Here is a 19,759-nt window from a genome sequence, read left to right on the forward strand (position 1 = left end):
CTTTAGCATTGCATGTGAAATCCATCTTCTGATCTTTAGTAATCACTGTTAGAGGCTTCTGATATTATTCTTCTACAACATCCCACATACTAGATCCAAGTGATTGGATTTAGGTATTCATCCTTACTTTCCAAAACACATAGTTTGTTCCATTGAACAATGGTGCCCTATTGGTGAATCCTCTTCTTGGTTTTGTATGGTCCTTGATATTTCATCCATCTGTTAACTGATATAAAGTAACATGGAGGTTATGATACCAATTGTTAGAAACTAGGACAATACTGGGGGGGGGGGGTGAATCAGTATTGTAGGAATTTTAAAACTTCCTTTCACTTGCAATGATACTAGGACACCAATAAAATTTCCAACAATTAGTTTATATGAGCATGGAAAGAAATAACATATGTATCACAATGAGAACACATAATTATTCAAATATTTATTTTAATTTCTTCAGAAGGCAAGCTACAACTTATCATTAGAAAGTTCTCTGACTACAACAAGTAGGAAGCAACTACTCCCTGATTTATCAGCTACAACTAAAAGGAGATACAATCCCTAAGTTTATCAACTACTACTAAAAGGAGCTTCAACCCCTAAGTATTTACCAACAACTACTGGAAGGATCTACAAACCTTGATTTGCAAGCTACAACTTGCATGACCTCAATGATTTATATTTCATACAATTTTCATAGTCAAATAATTAATCCATTCCCTTTTCTAACATAAAACAATTTGTCTCTCAAACACTCATCAAAACCACCATTACAAACACCTTCAACAATTTTACCATACTCACCACAATTCCACACTTCTGTTCTTACACCCCTGTTCATTATCATGCTTCGCAAATTTGACTATGTATATAAAGAAAATTGGATTGATATTTTTGAAAATTTAACTTAGTTATCTTTCACTTTGATCTTTGCATGGATCTCTTATTTTTTCCTTTGTCCTATTCAACTGAGTCTTCTGAATTTACTCTCCAAGTTATCAAACTCTGGTCTACTGTCTCTCTGAGAAAAATCGAGTTAATATGTTGTTTCTCATAAATTTTGGTAAGTTACAGGTTTTATTAGAGGTCTTATATCTCTGGCATATATCCAAGTTTGGCTTAATTGCCAAATCTTCCACTTAACTATCTATTATGCTAAAGGCGCTTCCAACTCATTTATGTCTATGTTTTAATGCCCCTTTTTATATATGGCACAACTACCAAATTCCAAGCTACCGAATCATCCACAACAAAACAAAATTTTCTAGCTCCTTTATGCCTTAGGCCCTGAGGGCTTATTTACATTGCAAATTATCTGCGCCTTTGGTCACAATACACATAGAAAACTACCACAAAACCAAGTCCTAGAGTGTCTTTTGTCATTTGACAGGAACATCAATTATTGGCCATGTTTTCTTCTCCCAGACCCATCAACATAAACATTCTTCTTTATTTTTCATCATGGGTCAAGCCTTCTAGGATTTTCTTTCTTTTGGTTTTTTTCTTTCTTCTTCCGAGATCTTATCAGAATTTATTTTTTGATCTTTTCTTCCATTCATTTGGGATTATTTCTTCAGGGAAAGTCTCTCTTACCTCTATGGTTTCCCCGACCGCCTCGACTCCCTGGCTTCTTGGCTTCCTGGCTCTAACACCCTATTGCACACTTACAAATTCTTCCGAGGAAGTATCTTCTGACTGTCATCCTGTTGACAACTCCAACACTACATGGCGAAATATGAGTGGTGACACATCTCACTGAGATTTGGCCCACTAAGGTACAGAATAACAATGAATCTGCATGACACATGTCCTTCATTCCATGCTATCACATCATGATGTCATCATCATCCACCTGTGCTTCCATGAGCCAATCACCTTGCGCCACTTGTCTTCTGGTGAGGAGAGAGAAAAGGGGTACCGAGCCTTGGTTTGGAGACAATTTACTTTGTTAAAGTTTAATAAAACCATGAGGTTAAAACCCTTTTAACCTCTATAGCCCGGCTCCCCGACTCTTATTATCCCTAGCCATTCTTAATTTTGCACATCATTGTTTCTTCCGTGGAAGGACCTCCCGATTGGCGTCCTCATGTTGTTAGAGCCATGTCTGCCAATCCTTGGATTTGGTCACTCCACTAAAGCTCCACCGAATTTTCCAAACTTAACTTGCTCCAAAGGTTCTCTAACCAATTTAGCTCTGCAATCTTTGACTTTGGGGGTCCCTTCTTTGATTAGATCTAACTCGTGATCCAGGAGGCCATTTTTGAACTTCCATATACCAATGGAAATCTCTTTCAGAGCTCTATCAATCTGAGTGGGTATTAACTGCGATTGAAGAGATACTATAAGCTAGAAATGGCTTCAAAATCTCTCCATCATCACTAAATTTTCCTTAACCATTCTTTGAGTTGTTCTTCATTCTTTTTACATTCTTCTCTGTTGTTGCGTTCATCCTAATCACCTTTTCCATCAATGACAACACATTTCTAAAAAGAATATCTGCCTCGAAGTTTCTTTCCAAGTAGATATGACAACAAGAGATAAAATCAAAAGTTCGCTTTAACTGAAATATCTCTTCAAGTATTGGGATCAATGTGTAATTGTGTGATCTAGGTGGCTCCAGACACAGGCAAAAGTCTGAGAGGACTCACAAAGGGTCAAAAATAAAAGTGTTTGGATTGTGCTCAAACTAGGTTCATGTTGAAGATCTCATCGTCATGATCGCAGTGGTGTGAATGGTTCACCAATCCGAGTCCGTATGCAAAAGTTAGGAGCAGTCAAAGTTTAGGGTTGACTTGGGTGACTGGGCAGGGTTAAGGAGGCAGCAATTTGGACAAAATCCGGCCAACCTGGGCTAGATTTTGGGCAATTTTGTGGCTTGAATTTTCAAAAATGCCTAAGATGTTATATAGTTATAAAAATAAAAATATATATATATAAATGGTGGTAGGCCATGACCCCAGCCACCTCCATCGAAACAACCATATATACATATATATATATATATATATATATATATATCTGACATAATAATAGTGGAGCCGGTGGGGATTAAACCCCCTGGCCTATGTGGTCCAACCCCCACCGGGCGGTCCCATATGGCAGCATGCCAACCAACCCCTTTAATGCATCAACCAAAACATTAATACAAAACGTTAAGCGCCCATCCAATACCACATGTAACAGTTGTTGGGTGGGCCGCCTAAGGTGGGCCCGACCCATATCACAAATTAATAAAAAAAGAATCTACATTTTTTTAAAAACAAAATTTTTTATGGCACAGGGGAGATTTGATCCCCCGACCTGTCCGCCTTATTACCTCCGCCCTAACCAACGCGCCGTGGGTGCTTCATTGTAATATCTGCCACAAAATTTTATATAAACCCATAATTTTCTTAGCATCGGGGGGCATGAAGGCGTGGCATGGAATTCAAGATGGTGTTTTTATTGCAGGTGGAACCATGAACCTGGGAAAAGAGCAGGCGGAACCATGATTGAGCCAAATTTTCAGGAGGGCGAGATTTTTCTAGTGTCAAAATTGGACAAATTTTACGTCAATATTGCATCTCTCAGCGACACAAACCTAATAGTGTAGTCAGAATTTTTATCTGAGCAGCAGATCTTCAAATGAGTCGAAGGAGGGAATCTTTGAGGAATCTAGGGGGAATCTAAAAGATTCCTTAAGCCCCAGATTTTCACTTTGTCAGAATTTATAAATTTGACAGTTGATTTTACAGTATTCAACACCACGAATCTGATGATGCAATCAGATTTTCCACTTGATCTTTCTATTTTTCGGCCACTTTTCAAAGTGGAGTGCAGGTGTCAGCATTCAACGACGAGCAGTCATTCCATGAGATTTGATGCGAGATTGATGGTACGGCCAGCTTCAGCAGTTTGACATCCTCTTCTTCAGATGGCCCCAGGGTGTGAGGTATATGTAGTGTGTTCATGTACTTCTTTTTTGCTATGAGATGCATTGTGCTGCACAAATCCTTGTTTGATGTTTGATGTGGGATCTTTTTTTCTTACTTGTTTCATGATTCCTGATTGATGTGACGCATAATCATCTATGGGATGTACTTGTTGTCATGAGTCATCATGTTTCGTTTGAGATCCCTTTGTCTTCATGTTGACGAGATACTCATGTGTCACCATGTATGTTTGCATTGAGATCCCTTTGATTCCATGTTGGCAGGATGCTCATTATCATCATGCATGAGTTTATGTCATACTGATAGGAGTCCCTTTTGACTGAGAGTTCCTATAGTGGAACATCTCATGGAGCCACTCTTGTGTGAGGGCATTTTCCTTGTATAATAGCGACGTCACCACCTATGTACATCATCACTATTGACAACACTTAATGCAGTGGCCTACACCATCTTGACACTGGGGCCTGGAGATGTAGTCCCTCTTGGAAAAACTCCGTTATCAACGTCTTGTTAGTTTATGTTGTTGATGATTGTCATGTTCCTTCTTCTTTACAACATGCATATTTGTTCCTTTATGCTATTTTAAATGCAATTATAATCACATCATGAAAGCAAAAGATCTTGGTTAAATCCGAGAGTTGAGTCAACTCGGATCAAGTTTGGTATCAGAGCAGTCTTTGCATGGATTTGAATTGCCAGCGTGAACAATGGAACATGCAGCGACAAAGGATGAAAAAGCAATGTACGAGACCATGCTCAAAATTTCCCAAAAGGTGGAAATAATGTATGAAGCTCTACAAAAAGAGACAGAGGAAAAGGAGCGGTTGCAACTTCAATTGCGAGCCATGGAAGAGGCCCTAGAAGAATTGAAGCACAACAAGTAGAATCTTCAAACAAAGAATGTTGAATTGAAAATGCTTCTACATGAAGAGAAAGAGGAAAAAAAAAATTTGCTACAACAGCTAAAAGCTAAGGACGAGACCTTGGAAAAAGTGTAGCGTGACCCATGTGAGGTAAAATGTAATTCTCTAAATTCATGTATGTGTCTTGATGATGATTTCGCTGTTTTTGAAAATCATACCACAGAAATTGGCTCCAAATTGTTGAAGAAAATGGGTTATGAAGGAAAAGGCTTGGGCATTAATGAACAAGGCATTGTCAACCCCATCAAATTAGAGGAACTACCCCGTCAGGCAGGACTTGGGTATGTCAGGAAAGAAGTTGGGGAATCCGCCAAGACAGACAGTGAACCACAAACAATAGATGATGATAAGCCCTCATCAGTTCTTTCCCACTCGACAGTGGAGGTAAAAGATGTTGATTTCCTTTTAGTTTCTTCTTCACATAGTATGCTTTTTGTTGGAGAAGTGGAGATACCAATTACAGGGACAAACATGAGGCTCCTTACCAAGATGAGGTACAAGGAGGAAAAAGAACTTGGTGTTAATAACCAAGGCATAATCAATCATTGGATGTTGTGCAAAGGCATCAATTTGCAAGCTTGGGATACACCAAAGGAGAATGCTCGAAGGTGTCAGATTCTTCTGAGCTATCGTCGAAATCGTCGAGGAAAGAGAATGATGGGAACACATCCCCATCATCCCATGGCAATTCCCATTGCAGGGAAAGAGCTGAGGCAAGCTCTCATGACCATACCTACACCAGAGATGGAAAGGAGAGGTATAACCAGTCTCGATATTTGAATTTTCATTTCGATTATAATCATGTTGTTAAAGATGAGCATAAATCATGGAATCGAAAAACATGTACCTTTTGTGGATTACATAACCATACATTTTCTAAGTGTTGGAAAAGAATAGCAACACATAAAAGGAGGAGGCATGGAAGACCCTCTCAACAGCAGATAAAGAAACATGTTAAGCAGATCTTGAGGAAGAAAAAGTATTGCAGTCATTTCAACAAAGGTGGCCATTAAAGAGCCACTTGTTGGAGGATCCATCCAGAGCAGTGCCTTAAAGACAAAGCGTCGGTGCATGAGTCAGATAAAATGGTTGTCCAACCAGCGAATGTGCCACAAGGAGGTGACCCATTCACATTGATAAGTGAAAAATGGTTTCTAGATATGTTAGCTTGTCATGGTCGTGCTTTTGTAAATCATTTGTTGCATTTTAAGATGTAAAAGTGATGATGTGTGTTCCATCACTTATTAAGCAACAATGATGTCTGTTCTTATTTTGTGTTGCATTTTACACTCTGAAAGTGATGTTGTGTTTCCATCACTTGTCAAAACAAAAATAGTGTTTGGCCTTATTTTTGTAAATCATGTGTTGCAGTGATGATGTGTTTTCCATCACTTGTTGAAGAAACAATGATATGTTGGCCTTGTTTTCATAGGTGGGGCATTGTTTCCATTTTGATGTAAACTTAACCATCAAGTATGTGTTATAAACACGTGGCAAGTATGGAATGTTTGGGTCATTAGATGGTCATGTAAGTCAAGCATGTAATTTGAAAAACAATGTGTTGAAAATAGCAACAAGAAATGCTAAAAATAGAAGTGCTATTAATAGCAGTTCGGGTACCAGTGTTGGACATAGCCAAAAGGAATGAAAAATGGAAGTGCTAAAAATAGCTTTTCTATAAATAGCATTTCGGGATGGATTCCAATTTTAGTCAGTCCTTGGACTAAAATTGAGAAGTAAAATTCGAATTTGATCTTAGGAGCTGTTTGTAAAATAATTAATTAATTCACCATGAGTTAATTAGTTGTGGAAAATCAAACATGAAGTCTATGTGAGGACATGCAATAGTTTCTCCATTGATTGAGGAATTTATCCATCAATTAAAGAGATAAGGATGAGTTGTAATATTGAGTTGTAATTAGTTGGCTCAGTTAACTGAGTCAAGTCTAGTTAGATTAGTTCTAACAGTTTGTAGAATTAATTGTGAGTTCAGTTAGTTAATGCTTGCATGCATGTAACTGCTGCTCTCCAAATAAATGAATATTCTCTCATAAATAACTAATGCATGTTAGTTCAATCAAAGACCCAGCTGAGATCAGAGGAAGGGACAGTGTGCTATTAGTTGGAGGATTTTTCATATACAGGAAACGCATCCATGCAGAAGGAATTATCTCCTTCAGGTTTGTGCAGTTATTTCTGAGCCAAGTGAGCAGTGTGAGGTGGGAATTCACACTTGTGGAAGCACTGGACCCCAGGAAAAAATGCGCAAGGAAATAGGAGGCTTGGAGGGCAGAGGAGAAGGTTTTTGAGAAGCATTTGACTATCTATGAGCAACATAGGGATTGCAGAGAGAGCAGGATAGCTTGTGAGCTGATTCTTTGTGTAATCCAGACTATTTTCCACTTGTATGATATTACAGAGATTGGGGTTTTAGTCTGAGGCTTTCCTCGGATTATATTTCTGTGTTCATGTCTGATTCTTTCTCTTTATCAGTTATATGTGTTCTATTGACCTTGCTCATATTCGATTAAGCTTCCGCAAAGTTTGTTTTAGAAGTAGATCTTGTATTTTGCTTTAGTATATTGCATAATCTATTGATCTATAGTGTGAATTTCTACATGGTATCAGAGCAAAGGTGATCAAGGAAGAACAGTATACAAGAAGGGAGAAGTTCAAAGTTTTTGATTCTTGAATATAGAAATCGAGTTCTTATCACATCTCTATTTCACCTATGGCATTCAACACTTTAAGACTCAAATATGCCTTTGATGGCAGTTCGAATTATATAGTCTGGAAGGATCGCATGGAAGCAATATTAGAGGATAACGGTCTAAAGGACTTCATTGATCAAGAAGTCCCCAACCTGCAGCGGCTAATGCTACTGAATTGGCAGAATGGAAGAAATGTTTGGCTAGAGCAAGGAGAATCCTTCTGGAGGGAGTTCGAGACCACATAGTCTCAAGTCTCCATGGGAAGGAGACACCTCTTTCAATGTGGAAAACATTGAAAGATCTATATCAGAACAACAACGATCAAAGGAAGCTGGCACTGAAAGACAAGCTTCGAAAAATCAAGTGTGAAAAGGGTGACATGATCTCTACATATCTGAACAAGCTCACCACCTGTAGAGATGAGCTTGGAAGCCTAAGGATCATGACAGCCCATGATGACATGGTGATTCTTGTGCTCCTCGATCTTCCTAAGAGCTGGCATAACTACCAAGACTCGGTTAATGGAAGAGAAAAACTGCCAGATTGGGAATGACTTTGGTTGGATCTGATGCAGGAGGAGATAAGAAGAAGCACCAGAGATGGTTCTTCATCCAAGGAGGATGAAGAAAATTGCACCTTAGCGAGTAAGGCAAAGAAGGGGAAGGAGAAGGATTCTCATCCAAAATTGAGTTCTTCCCATGGTGGGAAGAAGTTTGACAAGTCGAAAGTGTGATGCTTTCATTGTCACTAGGTGGGCCATTTTGCTACAAATTGTCCACTGAAGAAATCAAAGATGGGATCCAAGGAAGGATCTAAAGGTGAGGCATTGGCCTCACAATTTGAGTTGGATTTCACCCTCTTCGCATGCATGGTTTCATCCATGGTGGGATGTGATTGGTTTCTTGACAGTGGATCTTCATTCCACATGACCGGCGACAAGAGTTTGTTCAGTACCTTGGAGGAGAAAGATCTCCAGATACTCATAGCGATGGGTAATGATGAAAAGTATAGTGTCTCAGGTGTAGGCACGGTTGTTTTTCAGAGGGAGCATGGAGCTCGCATTACCTTGACTGATGTCAAGTATGTACCAGGACTAAGGAAAAATTTGGTGTCGATCGCAATGCTGGAAGACAAAGGCTATGATGTAGTCTTCAGTAAGGGAAAGGTTTTCCTTCGACACATCACCACGAGACAAGTGAAGCAGATTGGTTCACGAGTCAAGAACCTGTATGCTCTTAAGGTTCAAGATGCATGCAAAGCCTTGAGGAGCAAGGCAACTATTGGAGACTTGGTGGTTGAGAGGGAGAGTACACTACCTCTCAACATGCAGCGCCAGACGAAGTCTCAGACAATTGTGGAGGAGCCACGATTGGTGAAGTAGCTTCAGGAGGTTTTGGAACAGCCACAACTGGAGAAGCCGAGAGGAGACCAAGTGGAGGCATCCACTCATGCAAATACCTCCAGTAGGGGGAAAGTTTGAGCCAAGTGGGCAGATGGATCACATTCATCCATACCTCAAGGTGAGAGGTGGGGCAATGTGAAGTGATAGTCTCATGAAGGCTGGAATGGGGGCAGGATCATTGAGGTACCCAACCTCTTTGATTAGACCTTGCTATGGGAGCTTCGACAAGGAGTAGCAATATTGGCTGAGTGGGTAGAGATAGATGCAGATGGAGCGACAGAGAGAGCTACAGTGCAGGAATCCCAAGACAGTGCAGAGCTAGCAGGCTGCAGTAATGCGAGAGGCACAGGAGTGTTGCACCACTGCAGGATGGCATAGAGAGATGTGCAATGGTGCGAGATGCATGGAGTGTTACAGAAGCTCAGAGGTCAGAGAGGGAGCACTTGTCAGCGGTAGATGGAGCTTCAACATTATAGTATGTTTCTAGCCCAACAGGGAGGTTAGTTGGGAGTTCTTTTCGTTTCTAGAGTTGCTGGAGCAATAACACTTGGGAGAAGTGTTGCATGCAGAACATTCCAAAGGTATAGGATCGGGTTCGAGTTGAATGCCTTTCTTGTTGAGATGGAGTGTTGAAAATAGCAGCAAGAAATGCTAAAAATAGCACTGCTATTAATAGCAGTTTTGGTACCAGTGTTGGACATAGTAACAAGGAACGAAAATGGAAGTGCTAAATATAGCTTTGCTATAAATAGCATTTCAGGATGGATTCCAATTTTAGTCAGTCCCTAGACTAAAATTGAGAAATAAAATTTGAATTTGATCTTAGCAGTTGTTTGTAAAATAATTAATTAATTCACCATGAGTTACTTAGTTGTGGAAAATCAAACATGAAGTCTATGTGAGGACATGCAACAATTTCTCCATTGATTGAGGAATTTATCCATCAATTAAAGAGATAAGGATGAGTTGTAATATTGAGTTGTAATTAGTTGGCTCAGTTAACTGAGTCAACTCCAATTAGATTAGTTCTAACAGTTTGTCGAATTAATTGTGAGTTCAGTTAGTTAATGCTTGCATGCATGTAACTGCTGCTCTCCAGATAACTAAATATTCTCTCATAAATAACTCATGCATGTTAGTTTAGTCAGAGACCCAGTTGAGATTAGAGGAAGGGGTAGTGTACTATTAGTTGGAGGATTTTTCCTATATAGGAAACTCATCCATGCAGAAGGAATTATCTCCTTCAGGTTTGTGCAGTTATTTCTAAGCCAAGTGAGTAGTGTGAGGTGGGAATTCACACTTGTGGAAGCATTGGATCCCAGGAAAAACTGCGCAAGGCAATAGGAGGCTTGGAGGGCAGAAGAGAAGGTTTCTGAGAAGCCTTTGACTGCATATGAGAAGCAGAGGGATTGCAGAGAGAGTAGGATAGCTTGTGAGCTGTTTCTTTGTGTAATCCGAACTATTTTCCACTTGTATGATACTACAAAGATTGGGGTTTTAGGCCGAGGCTTTCCCCGGATTATATTTCTGTGTTCATGTGTGATTTCTTTCTCTTTATCACTTATATGTGTTCTATTGATCTTGCTCATATTCGATTAAGCTTATGCAAAGTTTGTTGTAGAAGTAATCTTGTATTTTGCTTTAGTATATTGCATAATCTATTGATCTACAGTGGGAATTTATACACAGTGTACAACAGGTTTTCAGAGGTTGTAGGTGTCAGTTCATCATTTAAGGCTCTGAAGAACAAAGGTGAAGGAGATAGAAGCGAGACCTTTTAGGATTCTTGTGATGTAGACAAGGTACAGAGAAGTTGCAGATTATTTTTCATGCTTTTGGAGGACCAAAAGATCCTCAGTGGGGAGGATTGATCCAGGTGGCTCCAGACACAGGCAAAAGTCCCAAAGGACTCAGAAAGGGTCAAAAATCAAAGTGTTTAGATTATTCTCGAACTAGGTTCATGTTGAAGATCTCGTCATCATGATCACGGTGGTGTGAACGGTTCGTCAAACCGAGTCCGTATGCGAAAGTTAGGAGCAGTCAAAATTCAGGGTTGACTTGGGTGACTGGGCAGGTTTAAGGAGGCAGCAATTTGGAAAAAATCCGGCCACCGAATTCAGGACAACCTTTGCCAGATTCCGGGTGATTTTGTGGCCTACTTAAATTGACTCCTTCGGTCAATTTTCCGAATTTTCAAAAATGCCTAATATGTTATATAGTTATAAAAATAAAATATATATATATATATATATATATATATATATAAAGGGTGGCGGGCCATGACCCTTGCCATCGCCATCAGAACCACCATATATATAATAATAATTATAATAATAATAGTGGAGCCGATGGGATTGAACTCGCCCGACCCATGTGGGCTGACCCCCACCGAGCGGCCCCATATGGCAGCACAACAACCAACCCCTTTAATGCATCAACCAAAACATTAATACAAAACATTAAGCACCCATCCAATACCACATGTAACGATTGTTAGGCAGGCCGCCCAAGGCGTGCCTGACCCATATCACAAATTAACAAAAAAGGAATCAATGTTTTTTTTAAAACAATTTTTTTTATGCCACAGGCGAGATTTGATCCCCGACCTGTCCGCCTTATTACCTCCGCCCTAACCAACATGCCATGGGCACTTCATTATAATATCTGCCACAAAAATTATATAAACCCATCCATTTGCTTAGTGCGTCAGGGGGCGAGATTTTTCCAGTGTACAAATTGGACAAATTTTATGTCGATCTTACACCTCTCAACAACACGAACCTGATGGCGCAATTAGAATTTTGATCTAAGCAGCAAATCTTCAGATGACCCGGAGGAGGGAATCTTTGAGGAATCTAGGGGGAATCTAAAAGATTTCTTAAGCCCCAGATTTTCACTTTGTCATAATTCAGAAATTTGACAGTTGATTTTACATTGTTCGGTGCCACGAATTTGATGATGCAATCAGATTTTCCATTTGATCATTCCATTTTTCGGCCACTTTTCAAAGTGGAGTGCAGGTGTCAGCATTCAAAGTGCGAGAAGTCATTCCATGAGATTCGACGCAAGATTGATGGTATGGCCAGCTTTAGCAGTTTGACATCCTTTTCTTCAGATGGCCCCAGGATGTGAGGTATATGCAGTGCGTTCATGTACTTCTTTTTTTCTATGAGATGCATTGTGCTGCACAAATCCCTGTTTGATGTTTGATGTGGGATCTTGTTTTCTTACTTGTTTCATGATCCCTGCTTGATGTGATGCATAATCATCTATGGGATGTACTTGTTGTCATGATTCATCATGTTTTGTTTGAGATCCCATTGTCATCATGTTGACGGGATACTCATGTGTCGTCATGTATGTTTGCATTGAGATCCCTTTGATGCCATGTTAGCGGGATGCTCATTATCATCATGCATGAGTTTATGTCATACTGATAGGAGTCCCTTTTGACTAAGAGTTCCTGTAGTGGAACATCTCGTGGAGCCACTCCTGCGTGAGGGCATTTTCCTTGTATGATAGCGATGTCACCACCTATGTACATCATCACTATTGACAACACTTAATGTAGCAGCCTACACCATCTTAACACCGGGGCCCGGAGACGTAGTCCCTCCTGGACGAACTCCGTTATCAACGTCTTGTTATTTTATGTTGCTGATGATTGTCATGTTCCTTCTTCTTTACAACATGCATATCTGTTCCTTTATGCTATTTTAAATGCAATTATAATCACATCACGAAAGCAAAAGATCTTGGTTAAATCTAGGATTTGAGTCAACTCAGATCATTGTGGCATCTTTGAGTAGGATTAAACCAATTTATAACATTTAAGGAGTCCTTGAACACTTGGAGAATGACAATCACACTCCAAATTCCAACATAAAAGAAGTTTTGATGAGAGTAGTTATGCATAATTGTTGGAACCCCTGCCCAAGCCAATTATTTTATTTCAGAAAATATTGATTGTTGATGAAAAGAATGAGACCACCCCCACAAACACCATCCTCATTTGATGCTCCATCAAAATAATGCTAGGGAATTTTTCGTTTGATCTCTTTTTCAGAGATGATGTGTGGCACATGATGAGGCTCTTTCATAGGCAATAGAGCAAAGATCACTCCTATTTTTGTTGAAATGAGATATGGAGCAGATGGAGCATCCCTGAACGTGGCTTTGTTCCTTTCCAGCCGAACCCCCCAACAAATGAGGAGTGGAATGTTCCTAACAACATCATTGCTACCAAAACTTCCAATAATAATTATTACCATGTACAATTAATTTTATTATTTAAAATATTAAATAATTTAATTTAAATTATTAATCACCTTGTATTTTTATAAATATTTTTCTTTCTTTATTTTATCATTAATTTTTTATAACTTCCTTTCATTTTAGTTAATCATATATATATTTTTAAATGATTAAAAGAATCAAAATTGTTAGAGTTGGATTTTCCAATGCTTCATATCCCTATGAGCTAAGTATGGTGAGTCGTAAGCTCACATAGGGATTTGCATCAACCCAGTTGTTGTAGTTATCCTTAATCGATACTAGGCCTCCTCCATTGCTATAGAACGAAGGATTTCTATGTACATTAACATAAAATTGTGAGTAATAGAATACTCTTACATGGTATCAGAGTGGGCAATTCCTGCCCTACAGATTTGCTAAGTTTCATGGTATCATATCTCAAGTAGTCTGCCATGATTGTCAGTTTGTTGATTCACATTTGATTTTTGTAGAGACAAATTTTATGTTTTTATGAAGATTATTGTATAGTTTTCTGGTTTGCTCAATCCTTTGTTGGCCTTGAGCTCGTGGCTTGCATAATGGTGGCAGTAAAGCATGTAATGACTTGAATTGGCCACAAATCACTAGAAAATAAAACCTTGAGCAAGATATATGCTTGCATTACCATGGCGAGAGTCTTAGCACTAGGTTTGCAACATATGTTACTGGGATTCACACAATCTTCAAGGCCTTTATGCAATTTGGATTCATGATTCACAAAGATAAGCCATTAATGGAAAAAACACTTACTTTCATGTTCTCAAGGAATTTGGAGAGGGAACTTGATATTGAATATTTTGAACATAGGGTATTTTTTGAGAGTCTATAGAAAACAAAAATAGAGAAGATTGACTCCCAAGTTTATTTTTTCTTAAGATATCTTTTATATAATAATTAATTCTCGTTATTGTAATCATAATTTGATTTGAAAACAAAATAGTTTCTAAATAAATTTAATTTATATGAAAATAAATATTAACAAAATAATTTTCAAATTCTAATTTTATAATTTTGAGATAGAAGAACATGGAAGAGTTAATTTGCATTGAGGAATAGTTTTGCAACAATCTAAATCTTACACTTCTAATTAATCTAGCTATTTCAACATTGATGTTTCCATGTACTTTTAATGGCTCAATTAAATTAATTTACCAACACTGTGACATAATGTCTTGTATGATAAAGTTTTGGCGGTAGAATTTATATATATATGATTAAGATATAGACATTCAAAACAAACCTTTAATATAGTGTAATAAAAAGAAACTGATCTGCCTAAAAAGAAAATAATTTCATAATTTTATATTCTTCTTTTTATTCAAATCTTATAAAAAAAATTAAAATAAATCTATCACGATTAAAAATATATATTATTTATATTAATTTTAAAAACTCAAAATTAAACTTTGGAAATTTAAATTACCACTTTATTCCTAACTCATAACAAATTACAACTGTTCTCAACTAAAAAATAATAATAAATATCTAACTATTACTAACTTAATAACTATAAACTTAATTAATAATAAACAAAATACTAAATATCTAAAGATAATTAACTAAACCAGTTAATATTTGTAATTCCAAAAAACAAACAAAATGATAAGTTCTACTCATAATTAATCTAATTAATTGAGTGGGTCTAATGGTTAAGAGCATGGGTTTCCACTTAAAAGGTCAAAGATAAAATATGCGTACTTTGCTAAGCTTAACTGTCACATGAGTGGAAATAGGTCCCTTATCCCACAAACAAGAGATCTCCTTAACTTTATCACTAATAACATCTTTTTCACTATTAATAATAAAAATCTTTAATGTTACAGCTTACCAAAAATTAAAAAATCCATGAAAAATTTCTGAGATTCAAATACAAAGAAAGAAAAATATTTTGATATCAAGAGACTAAAAATAACCTATAGGATAAAGATAATCTAGCTGAAGTAAATATAAAATTAATTTAATTTAATTTTAACTGTTTGATTGGTTTCTAATTTTATGATTTTATCAGAATAGTATATAACTTTTGCATTCAACACAGTGGCACAAGGATTTCCAATATCCCTGCATAATAATAATAATAAAAGCATCACTGACCGGCCCCTCACAACAATACATGAAGATAAGAACCCTCTCTGTTGAGTTACAATACATGAAGATAAGAGCCTCTCTGTAATTCAACAGCCTCTTCACACATTTGGCAGATCTTCGAATCTGTTGAGATGGATAAAGGGAACCCAGAATCCCAACAGATGCAGAGGAATATGTGTGTGCGGGATCAACGTAGAGGATTGATCTATATTCTCCGAGGGCAAGCATATTCAGTGTGAACAGTAATCCTGTTGATTGAACGTAAATTTTCATACTAGCAGAATTGTTCAATATTCAACTGCATCAGATCCCGAAGCTTTGGTCGGAACTCTTTAATGGTCTCCAACTTTGGCTTCCAGGTTTTGCCTGTGATGAATTTCAGTTGGGCAAGTGCCGTTGACAGCTCTGGATCATCCTCCAAATTCAGCTTCGGCAGAGCAAGCTGCTGTTCCTCCTGCACCCCACTAATTTGTTTCCCCTCCTCCAAGATGAATACATCCTTTTTCCCTTCTGGAAACAGGGGACGCATAAGGTCTCCAAATAGGGGGAGTATTCTGGCGCCTGAGCTCCGTTTGCCTGCAGCTTTCATGGCGGAATTGGCCTTCAATACCAGGGACTCTATGTCTGTCTCAGAGAGCACAGAGTGCAGTTTGGGCATGGGCAGAACAAAATAGAGATGCCCCAAATCCAGTTCTTCGTCTGCGGCCAAAGGATTAATCCGACGCCCAGTCTGCAAGATGTCGGCGTGACATACAAAGTGCTGAGGATTGTCCAGCATCAGCTCTGCCGCCTTTATTCGCTTGTGAAGGTCCTGAACGCTACCATTGGAGTGTATGACCTTCACAGTTTTGGGAGGTACAGGGTCCGAAGCGCAAGAAATGTAACTGCCCATGCTGAAATATTGTATTTCTGCGTCTCTGCAAGTATATGGCGGGATGATGGAGTTACTTAAAGGAGGGGATGGCCTGGATAAGATGTGAATATAATCACGGGGTACAGCTGACACGTCACGTTAAAACATGGTGAGAGAAGCAGAAGAGAAATATGAATGAATGGAGGTTATGAGAGTCGGTTCTTAACTAACTGTGCTGAGAATGTGAAGTCGGTACCCACTGACAGAGATATATGGATGAATTCCTTGTGACATGTTAATGATATGACAGTGGCCTTCGGATGGATTCCTTGTGACAACTCAACGATATGATAGCGGCCTCTGCAAAACCATCCAACATTTAACAATTTGAAGGGGTTTACGAATTAAATTTCTTTTCTTTCCTTTTATAAAGTTTTAGAGTGAGAATCCTTTTTTTTTTCTCTGCTATTATGGCAAGTTCTCTACCAAAATAGCAAGTTCTCTATTGGAAAAAAATAATAAAACCATTTATTTTTGGTATGATAATGATTGTAAAATTTCTAGATCATCAATTAAGAATGTTCATACAAAATAATTGAGCTGTTTTTATTGGAATATGTAAAGCTTTTATTAAAGGAAAGAAAGTATACTATATAAATAGAAAGCAAGAGCACTTACTACACCTCTTTAAGTCAGTTTCTGCAAAGTTTTGGAGGAAAATTAAGTTTGGTAAAATTGAAAAAAATCATTTGATCCCCTTGAAGTACTAGAATATTTACCTTAAAACCTTTACAAATCTCTTGACACCATGGACACCATTTTGAATTTGGGATAAAAAAAGCTCATCTTTGGGACTCCTATCACTCTTGTTATTTTATATGGATGTGAGTATACCATAGAGCCATGGACGAAGATTGAACAAATCCAAAAGTAATTGTTATGCTCTTAACCTGCAAGATGATACCAGATGTTCACTTGCCTCTTCGAGGGGGCAACCTCCAATAGAGGAGAGCTCGATTACAAAATAAGACACGATGCTCCTCGCAGGGAGTCTCTATCCTTTATATATGACTCATACATGCAATACCATGGTTCTTATTAATACCATCTATATAATACCATGGCCCATTTGCAACTAACTGTGGTCCTGTCATTAAATGCGGGTTAACCACTTACAATTATTAATATGGGCTTTATTGACTCTTTACTTAACTATAACTATGACCACTTACAATTATTAATATGGGCTTTATTGACTCTTTACTTAACTATAACTATGACTCAATCCTACTACATAAATAAGGGGGTTAGGGTGGGACCCTAATAGTAATTTATAACCTACAACCTCAAGATTAAAGGAAATATTTCCTACCATATCCTCCTTATTGAAGCAAGTCTTTTCCCCACCAAAGCATGGATATGACTAGGTATATTAAGTATAAGAAGCTATACAACATGAATTCCAAGGGGTTTTCTAAAATTGCTTCCAACCCTAGCCAAATCCCCCACCTTCAACTCAAGGTAGGGTGGGATCATGATGCCCAGTCTTGGCTAGACCATTAGGGAATAATGGAGGACATCATCTTCTAGATTTTGAATAATATTAAAAATATTATTACATCCAAATTTAAGGAGAAATTGTGGGGAAATACAGAGTTGTAGGGAAAAAGGAAACTATGATATTATAATTAGGTGATAAATCCTAATATTCGAAAACCAAAATTATATCTTTATCTTCACTAATGTTAAGAAGAAAATGAACATTGTCAAGATTAGAACAAATTCTCATGAGCTTCATAGTGAAACTAGGCATTGGTCAAACTCCACAGAAGAAAGATTCTTTACTCAGAGGGCAATGACCAAATAAGGTGGGGAAGGCAGGAAGGCGAACAATTTACTCTAAAGGAGACCCGTTGATATCTATCATAGGACCATAAAGACGTAGCAGAACTAGAGTGGAACAAGATTTGGTAATCCCCTCAATGGCCAAAACAAGAAATTTCATATGGTTGGTTATGCACAAAATAATTCTAACTTGGGAAAACCTATGTTGTAGAGGATTTTCTGGTCCTTCACACTACAACCTCTGTGAAAAGTAGGAAGAATCTATCAACCACCTCCTTAACAACTGTGAGTACATGACTACATTATGGGACTAAGTCTCTCAGGTTTTTCGCCAAACAGATAGACAATGAGATAATATCCAAGAAACATTAAGCAAATGGAGAGGAGAAATATTGAAAAAAAAGGTGGTCAACCTTGCCTGGAGTTTAAGCCCTGGATTTGTGATTTGGGCAGTCTGGAAGGAATGAAACTGCCTGATATTTCAGAACAAATCCTCCACAACCTCGACCATGATAGCCCAAATCTTGCAACAAGTACATGAAACAATCCTTAGCATCTTGATATGAATGAGAGATAATAATCCTACGAAAAAAGAGAACAAAATTATGGAAACATTAGGACTAAAAGGCATACAAGAACCTCTCCATAGAAGGAAGGAACCACAAATTCATGAAGCTGCAATGACATGGTCGCCTCCAGCCCGGGGTTTCTGAAGTTGAATTTTGATGGGGCCTCGAAAGGAAACCTAGGTTGAGCTGGAGTGAGAGGGGTAATTCAAGACGGTGTTGGTAGGATCCTTAAGCTCTATTACACTCAACTAGGTGTGGCTACTAACAAATCAATGAAGTTCCATGCCTTGGAATAAGAGCTAGAAATTCTGGTTGGGACCAACATCCATCACTACACCATTGAAGGAGATTCGACACTTGTAATCAGAACAACAAAGTGTCTACAATGTGGTACCAACATAGGGAAGGTTGCGAAGCACGAGTGCCAAATCCATATTATTTAGCGCATTCAAGGACACTGATACAACATGCGGATTGTTGTGTTCAATCTCATTCGTAGATCGACCAACAAAGTGGCTGAGAGGTTGATGAATGAGGGTGCTAAGAGACGACTGCGATGAATCAATATGGATGGGATGAAGTCCAAGAAGGATAATTAAAATATGATTGTGTTCACCTAGATGAACTGGACATGTAGGAGAGAAGTCAACATCGGACTGGGATCAGAGCAGAGGTGACTTACCCTAGAGAGGTCAAATACCAAGAAGTGATAAATGATAATTGGAAACCGAAAACCATGATCAACATGTAATCAATAAGAGAGAAGGTCATTACAATAAGGTGGGATCGAAATTCTCTTGATGGAAGGTACGTGGATGATCATGGCAAGAAAGGCAGTGATAGAGGGAGGTACAATCCCCGGTATGGCTCCTCCTTCCCCCATGGGCCGGGCTAGAAGCTATATATCATATTACTTGAAATGAAGACATATGACGTTAATTCTTGTGTCAAATCTAGCAATCACAAAAAGATACCAGCCGAAGATTAATCGGGCAAGTGAGAGATGCACATGGATTAGTTTGTGCGGTTAGGCAATAATGGTTGAAAGAGGAAAGTTGCAGAGTAGTGGAAGCTCCAGGATCTAGGCATACATTGCTATTTATCACCCAACCTACCTATCTTTTTTCCAGCGCGAAAAGTGGTTCC

The 19,759-nt window shown here is 38.3% G+C and overlaps 1 protein-coding gene across 1 annotated transcript; it reads right to left on the bottom strand.

Moving 5' to 3' along the window:
* Positions 1-15,307: 15,307 nt before the first annotated feature.
* LOC149198187 (uncharacterized) lies at positions 15,308-16,274 on the bottom strand. The gene has a single exon (XM_089404082.1). It carries the CDS (start codon positions 16,236-16,238, stop codon positions 15,621-15,623), a length of 618 nt encoding a protein of 205 aa, XP_089260208.1. The 5' UTR covers positions 16,239-16,274; the 3' UTR covers positions 15,308-15,620.
* Positions 16,275-19,759: the final 3,485 nt, after the last annotated feature.

Source organism: Pinus tabuliformis, chromosome 2_2, assembly GCF_031772625.1.
Source record: "Pinus tabuliformis cultivar Carrire ecotype Pingquan chromosome 2_2, CPIR1, whole genome shotgun sequence".
In the NCBI taxonomy this organism is placed as follows: Eukaryota; Viridiplantae; Streptophyta; class Pinopsida; order Pinales; family Pinaceae; genus Pinus; species Pinus tabuliformis.